At 33.9% G+C, this 12,100-nt stretch overlaps 3 protein-coding genes across 3 annotated transcripts; 2 read left to right on the top strand and 1 right to left on the bottom strand.

Annotated features, from left to right (window-relative positions):
- Positions 1-336: 336 nt before the first annotated feature.
- Positions 337-1,032, top strand: LOC131636157 (uncharacterized). The gene has a single exon (XM_058906814.1). It carries the CDS (start codon positions 337-339, stop codon positions 1,030-1,032), a length of 696 nt encoding a protein of 231 aa, XP_058762797.1.
- Positions 1,033-3,310: 2,278 nt separating this feature from the next.
- Positions 3,311-4,276, bottom strand: LOC131636156 (uncharacterized). Its single transcript, XM_058906812.1, has one exon. The coding sequence runs from the start codon at positions 4,274-4,276 to the stop codon at positions 3,311-3,313; it is 966 nt and encodes a 321-aa protein (XP_058762795.1).
- A 6,756-nt stretch (positions 4,277-11,032) lies between these two features.
- LOC131636155 (uncharacterized) lies at positions 11,033-11,554 on the top strand. Its single transcript, XM_058906811.1, has one exon. It carries the CDS (start codon positions 11,033-11,035, stop codon positions 11,552-11,554), a length of 522 nt encoding a protein of 173 aa, XP_058762794.1.
- Positions 11,555-12,100: the final 546 nt, after the last annotated feature.

Raw genomic sequence — 12,100 nt, 5'->3', positions numbered from 1 at the left:
AGTGGATTAAGTAACCACCACCGCCTAATTTCCACCGCCTAAAATGCTTTTGTATTAAGTTATTTAATTAGTAAGTATATGTGTATCAAAGCCTATAAAAAGGGATGTTTTATGTAATTGTATCATTTATCAAATTATAAGAAAAAAGAGTGTTAAGAAAAATTCTTCCTCTCTTAGTATTTTAGTTTATATATTTATATTTTAGTCCCATTTGATATCAAATTGGTATCAGAGCAGGTTAGGTCCTGCTAGTGTGAGTGTCAAAAATGATTTTAAGTGTGTGAGGAACAAAATAGTTCTCATTGTGTCAAAAATTATTGAGTATTTTTGAGAGATATGGCAAATTACAATTTTGTCTGGTCTGGTCCAAAATTAACCGCAGAGTTAGATTTCAGTTACTGGGAACTGCTGATGACAACACATTTAAAAGCTCACAATGTTTGGAGCTTTGTAGCTCCTGGTTTACAAGAAGGAGCTGATGAAGTTGCTCGTACAAAGGACCAGTTGGCACTTTTACAAATTCATCAAGGAATTGATTACTCAATATTTGGCAAAAAAACAAATGCCAAAACTGCTAAAGAAGCGTGGGACATATGGAAGCTGTCACATAAAGGAGTAGAGAAAGCTCGGAAGTCCAAATTACAATCGCTGCATAGAGAATACGAAAGGTACGAAATGTCTAATTCAGAAACAGTAGAACAATATTTTTCTCGTGTCATAAATCTCGTCAACAAGATGCGATTATATGGAGAAGATATTCCGGATAGCAAAGTGGTAGAAAAAATTCTACGTACGATGTCGATGAAGTTTGACCATGTGGTGACTACAATAATTGAGTCCCACGATACAGATACTCTGTCTATAGCAGAATTACAGGGAAGCATTGAAAGTCATGTCAACAGAATATTAGAAAAGACCGAAAAAGTGGTAAAAGAAGAAGCTCTAAAGAGTCAAGTAAATTTCAACAACACTTATGAGTCAAGTTATATTGTAGAAGAAAGAGGTCAAAATAGTTTCAACAGAGGAAGATGAAATTATAGAGGCAGAGGCAAAGGAAATTATGGAGGAAGAGGACGTGGCAACTTCCTCTTAATCCTGTCGAACCAAGAAGCTACCCTTCGACCATACTAGAGTTCGATCCAATATCCCACAAATCTCCACCTTGGATCTAACTCTACAACATCGTTTTTCACAACAAATTGGTGCGGTGAGCGTGGAGAAGATGCCTTCAACAAAGTATGAGACTGAAAAGTTCACCGGAGTGAATGATTTCAAACTGTGGCGCTTGAAGATGAAAACCCTACTGGTTCAGCAGGGTTGCTTGGAAGCGTTGAAGGGAGAGGCCACCATGAATGCAGAATTAACGGCAACGAAGAAGACATTGCCAAGTTGCAAGTTTTTCCACTGTATGCCGTTGATAAAGCTGCATGAAGAAAGCTAGTTGTTCCCTTGATGTTGTAGAAGATTAGAAATTTAGAAAAGTGTTCAAATTTAAGTTGTCATTATTTTTTCAATAATATAAAACAAATTCAAGAATATACAAGTTTATTATCTCATTAATTGTTTGAATTCTTTGGCCTAAATAAAGCTGTCGATATTAAAGTTGTCTTTAATTTCTCTACAAGGTAAAGCAAATTTAAGGATGTACAAGTTTTTGTCTCACTATTTGCTTTAATGCTTTGGCCTAACTTAATGCTCTAACACACAAACTAATTCTAAAGGTAAAATGAACATTAATATCATCATTTGATGTATCCGTTAGACAACAGAATTAGTGTTCATATCTTAAAAGTGAAGAAGAATTGGGGTTTAGATATGCATGGGTGATTAAGTTTAAACCTAAATGTTTCTAGAACATAAATTAAAACATGCGTGACAAACCAGCTTGAATGTTACCGGTCTCTCAACTCTTTTACAATCAATTAAAACATATTTTTTTTTTAATGATGAATCATCTTTCACATTCTTTGATTAAACATTTTTTAATTTAATTAATTTATTTGTATTTATTACAACATGTTTTGTGAAATTCTTCCAAAATTATTATCATAAGGTATGGTATATCATGGAGAGTTTTTGGAAAATTAGATAAAATGTACAGAACTTTGTAATCTATCTAAAATAAATAAATAAAAGTTGCATGATTACATAAAGATGTCAAGGGAGTAAGTAATTGTTTTAGTTTTTTACTTATGTTGCAATAGAAAACATTCAAATGATAAGAAGATGCAACACTATAGAATCTTACTAAAACTGAATAAACTCGATATATTAGGATAAACTTATTTGAAGAAAAAAATTATTATTTTAAAGTGATGTGGTTAAATCCACTAGAAAAAAATTATTACGGAATTCATGCATGAGCCAATTATAGCTATTACAAGCAAAATAAAATTTTTCATACAATCTTTAATTTTATCACTATACCTTCATAATTTAAAAATAATTTGTTTAGATTCAATATCTGATTTTTTTTTTTGAACTAACAAAATTTTATTAATTCAAAAAACATGAAGTACAATGCGATCATCACTGATCCAGCAAAAGCAAAACAGACAAAAGAACTAAACTAAGAAAACACAACTAGCCCTTATCCCATGAGCCTAGCAATATGTATTCTAAGATGCCTATCTTTCTAGCCCATATATATTATACTATCCATAATCCTATCTATTACTGTGAAGCTTGCAGAGTTATTGAAAATGGTCGCATTACGGTATTGCCAAATACCATAAATTGCCTCTGTGAATGCGAGCTTTATCAACCTAGCCCTCCACCCTTTTCTATTTGTAGCCTCCATTACCTAGGTTAACTCCATACTCCACTCTTGAGGTGTATGGATTATCTCTATCCAGTTCAGAATATAGCTCCAAATTTCTTTTGTGACTCTGCAGGTAAAAAATATATGATGTATAGTTTCAGGTTCATTTTTACAGAGACTGCATTGTGTTTCTTGAATCCATCCATACCTGTGTAATCTATCTTTGGTGGGAAGCTTTTCATGGCAAAGCATCCACATGGTAAAGATCGCACGGGGTCTAGAGGGGTTTTGTTGCATCAGAAACCTCCAGGGCACCCGATTCTGGTCTTCCATTAGAGCTTCATATATCTGTTTCAAAGAGAACTTCTGGCTAGCAGTCATCCTGTCCCAAAGCTGTTGGATTTTAGGAAGAATCTCCCATTGTTTCATGATAGCTTTGAACATCCATGTCCAATTATTTCTATCCAGAACATCTGCAATCTATTCTCCCTTTAGATAGTACCAGTGAATCCATAGAACCCATAGGTTATCTGCTTTCCTATGGATATTCTAGAGACATTTGAGCAAGGTGACTTGATTCCAAGTATTGAGATTTATCACATTTAGACCACCATTACACTTGGGCTTACAGATTTTTTCCCAAGCTATCGGACTCTTCCTACTCCTTTCATGCTTGGCTGTCCAGAGAAATGTTCTGCAAATTGAATCAATTTTGGTTAACACAAACTTTGGTATAGGAAAACATTGGAGCCAAAACCGTGTTATAGCAAATGCCACACTCTGTATAAGCTGGATTTTGCCTGCATAACTAAGGAGCTTTGAAGTCCAGTGATCAATTCTACCAACAATTTTTTCAATGAGGGGAAGATAATGAGTGATATTTAGTCTTTTACTAGGTAAAGGTACCCCAAGGTATCTAACTAGTAACTGGCCCTCCTCAAATCCCATGATATCTTTCATAGCAGCTTTGGTTATGTGATCAACTCCACCACAACAAAACTTACACTTCTGAGGATTCATAACCAATCCTGTGGACATGGAAAAAGATTCAACAGTGCTGAGAAGCAATCTAACATAGTTAACCTCTCCCCTGCAGAATAGAAGAATGTCATCTGCAAAAGTAAGATTGGTCAGTCCCAATTTTTCACATTTTGCATGAAGTTTGAAATTTTGGTTCACTTGCATTTTAGCTAGCAATCTACTCAAATACTCCATCATTAGAACAAATAGCAAGGGGGAGATAGGGTCCCCTTGCCTGATTCCTCTACAAGCTTGCATAGTATGAGTGAGCTCTCCATTTACATTAAATACATAAGAAACAGAGGTGACTGTGGCCATAACCCATTGGATGAATCTGCTAGGCAAACCAATCTCCATCATGATGCTCTGAAGGGCATTCCAATTCAGCATGTCGTATGCTTTTTGGAGATCTAGTTGAATCAGACATCTAGGACTCCCTGATTTCCTCCCATAGCCTTTAATGAGTTCATAGGCTAGCATGATATGATTCTCCATATGCTAGCAAGGAACAAAAGCTGACTGGCTTTGATTAACTATACTGGGCAGAATCTTCCCCAATCTATTAGTGAGGATCCTTGCTATGATCTTATAAAATGTTGTCCATCCAGCTATAGGTCTAAAGTGTTTGACACTGATAGAATTAGAGCTTTTAGGAATTAGGGTCACCACTGTTTTATTGAAACTACTATGTATCTCCCCCTGGTTGAAAAATTCTTGAATGGCTTCAATCACATCCTCTTTAATGATATGCCAGCTAGATTTGAAAAATTTAGCTCCATATCCATCCACACATGGACTCTTAAGATCACCTATGCCTTTTAAAGCTTCCTCAATTTCATTCAGAGTAATATTACTTTGAACAAAATTCCTCTGCTCCGAGCTAACTTGCTTCCCCTTCCTCATTGCTTCTACATCAATATGAGCAATATTAGGGCTATCTGCTCCCATAAGGCTGCTATAGAAATCAAGGATCTCCTGTTCAATCTCTTTTTGCTTTGTGATTACAGTACCATCAATTTTCCTCAGCATTATGATACTCTTTGTTTTCTGTTTGGATTTGAGATAGGCATAAAAGAAGGCACTATTCTCATCCCCCATCTTTAACCAATCTATTTTAGATCTCTGCATTAGAATCTTTTCCTCCATTTGGTTCCATTTAACAACCTCCTCAGTGAGAACCTTCACCCTATCAATAACTTGATTGTCCATTCTGTTTTGCATAAGTAAATTCTGGGAAGCATGAAGATCAGTCCTACTTTTAACCAAGTTTGTTCTAATATCATTAACTGGAGAATGCAAAGCTTTAAGGTCATACCTGAGTCTCTTAAGTTTGTTCCACAACACCTTCATACATATTCCCCTAACTGGTTTTCTCCAACTACCATACACAACCTTTTTATACCCCTCAATCTCTGTCAGGTGATTGCTGAATCTAAACACTCGATGTTGGGGTTTATTTTTTGGAATCACTAAATGAAGCAGAGCATGATCAGAGATGCTTTAAAGAAGAATATGTAAATCTACTTCATTATGAGCTTGCAACCAATCAGTGTTAGCTCCTGGAATAAATGGGGTGTCTACTTTGATTGTTAAACCAAGTATAGAAATCCTCTACATTATCCATTTCACCTAAACTAGTAACATTCATCATAGAGTGAAGATCTTCAAACTCTGCCTCATTAACCAGGTTTCCTCCAATTCGATCCTGTGTCGTGAGTACATTATTGTAATCACCAACAACACACCAAGGGCCCTTTTGGTTATTATGGATGGTTTCCAGACTCTTCCATAATCTCCTTCTTAGATCAAGCTGATTATGGGCATAAATAGCGGTTAGCCAGAACCTAAACTTGCCATTAGAATCATGGATGCCACAGTGTATGTATTTACTGCTACTGCTCACCACTCTAACATCAAAAACATCATCATTCCATATGATCCAAAGTCTACCATTACTATGATTAGTGTAATTATCCACAACTTTACCAGGAAGTTTTAATTTATTTGTTATAATAGCAGCTTTATTACTATTGACACGAGTCTCAATTAATTTTCAATATCTCATTATTGGTACAATCGTATTGAAAATTAAAGAAAAAAATTCTTATTTTCACATTAAAAAAATTAATTTAAATTTTTTTGTTCAAAAGCAACAAATTATACGATAGAATTGAAAACTAGCTGAACAATACTAATTGGAAAAGATAATTTACATTAGTCATAAATTAAGTTTAAATTTAGACAATGATGATTGCAAATTAATATTTAAAATATAAATTATTTGTCATGAAATAACTCAAATAAAATGAATGACATCTTCATTTACACATAATTACTGTTGCTTTAAATTACATTGTCTAATTTATATTTGTTACTGATTGATTAAAATTATAAATATGTAATTGGCACTAAGAATCAATTATTGTTATTGTTGTTGATAAAGCTAAAGTTGTTGTTCATGTTACACCAAAATGAAACCTGTCTCAAAAGTTTAGTTCAATGGAGAATGGTTAATATAGGAAATAAAAACATGTGACTATGTCTGTACTCCAGTCAAGTCTCACCTTAACATAGTTATTGTATAAAGAAGATTACAAATTAAAACATGTGACACGGTTTGAAAACTAATTGAAAAATACTGAATGATAACTTACATAGGTCGTAAATAAAAATAAAAAATTAAATAAAGAAGATTACACATTAATTTATAAAATATTAAATAAATTGTGAAGACATAACTAAAAAAATGCTCGAGAATCTTTATTTACAGATAACTTTTTTTTGTATTATTGTTGCTTTCATTTACTATATAAAATTTATATTTGCTAATTGATTAAAAAAATAAATATGTCAATAAAAAGCAATTATTATTACTCTTAAGATAAAGCCAAAGATAATGATGAAATACCAAAATGAAACCTGGTTCAAAGAATATATTTCAAAATAAATCGGTTAATAAGCTCCTAGCTGGGCCATTTTTTCTGGTTCACAGTTCTTTTTCTGTCATAGATTTAAAGTATATTCACCTTCAAAATTATTAAAATATTAAAGTTATAGTGCCAAAAGAAAAACAAAGCGCCCAGCTTTTCATTTATTTACCACCATTGATGGTTTTGTGCCAAAAAAAAAAAAACTTAATTTTGAGAGACAGAGATAGCAAAGGTGAAAGACACAGTACTAGAGTTACCATAAACTTAATAATATTATTTCACATTAACCTTGAAGACGGAATCACAAAAGAGAAGATTAACAGGAAGTCTAAAGAAACACAAGAGACATAGATAAAATGGTTTATTTATGTGAACTCATTATAGGAACACATATTACATTATTATTATTATTTTTGATAATAATTAATTATTATTATCATTTGGGGAGGTAATCGTAGAAGCAGCTGAGGGAGCAATGGTGGAAGCTGCAGAATCTTCAAACGTGGTTGCAGGATCTCCTATGGTGGTATGTTCCTCACAGTGTGGTGGGTGAGGACACACATGTCCTCCCTGAAGAACAGAGAACAATGAAAAAAACACAAGAATCATCATGACAAAAACGCTTTTCATTTTTTTTTCTTCTGTAAACAAGCTTTGAATGATTAAGGGGTGAATAAGAGGATAGCTTTGAATGACTAAGGGGTGAATAAGAGGATAGTATTTATAGGCAAATGAGAAGGGGTATTCTTGTAAGAAACCAACTAATCATGTGCCAAAATTTATTCCCTTGTTCTTCTAGCTCAACACAAATCAAAATATTAAAGAAAAAGGACTTCCTATAGAAGAAAACCATGACCCACTTATCACATGACAGAGTTAATTACCTTTCCTTTTTCTCCTTTGCGGAACACAGCTTGAAATTTTTTATTAAAACAAAACTTGGACCCACACCTATCTTTACTCACAAAACAGTTTTATGAATAATTTTCTTCAACCCATCAAACTCATCAGTTTTCTTCAAACATTCAAAAACCATAACTATATTTTCTAAAAAATGCCAATCAATAGCTAACGATGCAACATCATGTCTAGAAAGGCTGCATAATCTAATGTAAAAATGCTTTTCAGATTTATAGTAGATGAAACTTAAGCTACAAAATATTGGCTAAAACAGCTGTTAACAGTTTAAATATATTTTCTGCATCTATGACTCAGGTTTGATTTACTCAGTCTCCATCTAACTCCCCATCTAATAAATTTCAAGAATTTTTAGAAAAAATAGAATTTACAAACCTTCTTCATCTCATCACGTTTCATAAAAATTGAGATTTAATAAAAAAACAATACATACTTTCTAGAAAATGCATCAAACATTAGTTTAAAGGAAACATAGAACTTACAATACCTTCTTCATCCTAGATCTATATGTTTGATTTTTTCCAGAAAACATATCAAAGTTTAAAATTAGAATTTAGATTTGTTTTAAAAAAATTTCACGTTAAAGCAAGAGTGTGGTGCTGAATTTAAATTCATAAATATTTCTCATATCTACAATGCTATCAAGGAGTGAAGCTCTCTTAAATTCATAAGTACAAGGTTATTCAAGAGATTAGAAGTATTCAAAGTACGTTCCTTGGAGGGGAGTGGGAGGAAAAAGATATATTCATTAGGTTAGATGAAGGTGTGAAAAGAGAAGTCTAAGGGGGCTTGGTATTAGGTACGTGGAGTGTTTTAATACGACCCTTTTGATGAAATTGAAGTGGCATATAACTAAGGAGGATAATGCTTTATGGAGGAAATTCTTGAACAATAGATACTTTAATCCTAAGGCGAAGATGTTTGTAAATCACAAGAGGGTGATTTCGAATAAGGATTCCATTTGGTGGCAAGAATTAATCTTGATTAACGAATGTGAAGGATCTAAAGGGGTCTATTTTTCTGATTTGATTGATTCCGGGATTAATAATGCAAAGTCTTCGTCGTTTTGGTTCAGTAGATGTTGAAAGAGTATACTGGAGTACTTTTCGTTTATGTCGTATCCAACGGGATTATTGCGATATCACCGCCGTTCTATAGCTTATTTTGTCTTGAGTTAAGGTTACTTTGGTTTTGAGTTTGCAAAAGATCATTCAACACTTTAGTAGCAAAGAGTAAATTAATGAAAGTTCTATGTTTAAGAAAATGTATCAAGATTCGATTTCATCGACCTAACTCTGTATGTCAACCTATAAATATATATATATATATATATATATATATATATATATATATATATATATATATATATATGAACTCGTTAACGATCAATATAATTACGTGTCGACATCTATACTGTCCATGTCCGCAACGATATAGCTAAATTTATCGTATTGTTTAACCGCCGATTTCTCCACCGTTTAAACTATACAAATAACGTTTTAAAACCGATACAACGTAAACATCAAACATTAAATCCATGTCTGCAACTTATAGTTTGATAGATGATAAAGTTAGATCAAGATAAAAACATTGATGTCTCAAACATTTATACTATATAAAAGCTTTAATAAACAAACTAAACCATATATATTGATCATCACTTGTTCATACATAATATTCATAAGAAAAACATACAAAAGTCAAGGAGGATTACATCTTATCTTGATACAAAAGAGAATTAGCTATCTATAGAAATGGTAGCTTGCTCAATAAGGTAAGGATGAAGAGTGACAAGCATCTACGGCGATTAATCAACGATCAAGGCTTTGATTCTCTAATTCTTCAGTTGCTACATTTGTTTAGGGTTCTTTGAGCTCTCAAGAAGATCGAGAAGAAGTAAAATATCTGAATTTCTTCTTAAATAGCAATTCTGTTTTCTGTCCAGGGGGCGTCGCGCCCTCTAGCGCGCATCGCGCCATTACACTTAAATGTTAAACCGCCCAAGCGCGCCACGCGCGCTTTTCTCTGCTGGAAGCTTCAAGAAAATATCTGGCCCAGGGCGCGACAGGCCCTATTATCGCGCGACGCGCGCTATGCTCTACCCACCAGTCTTCAATCATGGCCAAAACAAGCTCAAAACATCCCAAAATTTGCTAAGACCTACAAAATCATAACTAAAACACATATTAACATAAAATTAAAGCTTAAAATTATAAACTACAAATAATTATCTAAATCTACAGGGAATTATACGAATACTTGATAAAAACGGTCGAAAGGTGCCACAAATTAAACTAGATATTAACATAATTTGGCATCTAACAGTAGGTGGTTAGGGAGCAAACCCTCTCGGAAACCTTTCCAGAGTTGTACTAGCCGTGCATCCTTTCATGAGAGTAGCGGATGCTGCGTCGCGGACATAGGGCATGTGGAATGGGAATTTGGCGAAAGCGGTGTCTGTGGTGGCAGTAGAAGACGGGTGGTATCTAGCAGAGTTATATGCGAGGAAGCAAAGGATGAATTCGTTTCGAATGTACCGGCAGAAACTTTTAAGTGATATTTTGTTCAGATCTTTGGCTAGCTTTAAGACAGTGAACATAGGTCCCCACTTCTTCGTGAAACTTCTGATGATTTTCTTGACATAATATGCTGCAGAGTATCCTTTGTCAAAAACTTTTAACCCAACAACCAGAGTTTGAAACAATGAGAACATTATCTCAATTGTTTCATCTTCTTCCATCTTGAATGTCTTGTACTTCTGAATAAGTGCAAGAGTTTTGGTTTATTTGACTTGGGTGTTGCCTTCATGCGCCATTCTAAGAGATTCAAATATGTTATGAGTCAAATCTCAATTTGTGATCTTCTTACAACCAATTGATTCTGTCTTTCCAGTAATCAACGTTCTCACAACCAATTGAAATCATGTGATATAGTTTGACTTGTAATAGTATATTGGAGATCATCAATCTTTCATTCCAATTAATTAAACATTATAGATTATTTAAATCGCTGTAATTAATTAGTCGGTTTACCTCTTTCCACTTTTCATTTAATGTTTCACTTCCACCATTTATTTATTTTTCAAGATTTTTATATTTTTGAATCCCAAACATTCCATGAAACATCAATTAGTTACTTACTTTTCCTTCGAGGCAAATATTAAACTATGCAATACCCACCATTGATATATCACGTTCCTATGTCAGAATGCCATATTTCCATATCCTTCAAATACCAAACTGTGAATTCATGCTTAGTCTTATTTTAATAATAATAAGTATTAACTACTTTTTTGTAGATAAATCATATAAATCCGGTGGAGGAGGTTATAGATTGGCATGGTGGAGTTTTTAGGTGGAAGTTGGAACGCCTTTTCTCGAACGACCCTTCTCACGGCCAGACGATGGCAGCCGCGGCTGTTGCTGGCAGCAGCTGGGCTAGGCTGCGTGACTGCATCAGCGCATACAGCCCCAGCGAGTCTGTCTCCGACACTTTTGTGTGGTCCTTACACGATAACGCCGAGTTCACCGTTGCGAGCATTGCTTCCGTGATTGATAGCGCGAAGTCTTGTGCTTGGGATTATCATGTGATTAATTCGTTGAAGGTAATGTGGGATCTTAAACTTCCTCCCAAGATTAAGGTCTTTACTTGGCGGCTTTTTATTGACCGGCTTCCTACTAGAGATAATTTGTTGAAAAGAGGTGTGACTAGTGTTGTGTGTCCGAATTGTGTGATGTGCGGCTCCTCTCTTGAATCTTCTTCCCATTTATTCTTTTTTTGTCAAGAGGTGAAAGCGGTTTGGAACTATGTATTCACGTGGCTTGATATAGCGGAGGAGATTACTGTGGATGATTTTCTTAGGTTCGAAGTCATCCAAGAAAAGGCGTTAGGTGGCAAGCGTAGAATTGCGATCAATTTTGTTTGAATAGCTACTCTTTGGTGTATTTGGCTTATGAGAAATGCCATGATTTTTAGGGGGGAGATTTTTAGTTTTGAGGTGGTGTGTACTAACATTGTGTTTCTTTCTTGGAGATGGTTAGGTTGTGGATATACGAAGTTTAAACCAAACTACTACGAATAGTTTAAACTTCCTTTATCCGAATATCGTATACCATAGTGCCTTGTTTTTTGTAAGGGTTGCACCCCTAGTGCGAGCTTTTCAATCAATCAATCAATTGCTTATTAAAAAAAAAAGTATTAACTACCCCCGAATTTTACACATAAGTAAAAAAAAGAGATAACAATCTTTATTTACACATAATTTTTTTTTAATTATTATTGCTTTGATTTACTATGAAAAATTTATGATTTCTAATTGATTAAAATAATAAATATATCAATAACAAACAATTATGGTTCCTCATAAGATAAAGCCAAAGAGAATGTTGATAAAATATCAAAATGAAACGTGGTTTAAAGAATATATTTCTAAATAAATCGATAATAAGAAAAATTTAAAATTGAAATCATG

Source organism: Vicia villosa, unplaced genomic scaffold (assembly GCF_029867415.1).
Source record: "Vicia villosa cultivar HV-30 ecotype Madison, WI unplaced genomic scaffold, Vvil1.0 ctg.001650F_1_1, whole genome shotgun sequence".
Lineage (NCBI taxonomy): Eukaryota > Viridiplantae > Streptophyta > Magnoliopsida > Fabales > Fabaceae > Vicia > Vicia villosa.
This window is presented reverse-complemented; position numbering and strand designations above follow the sequence as displayed.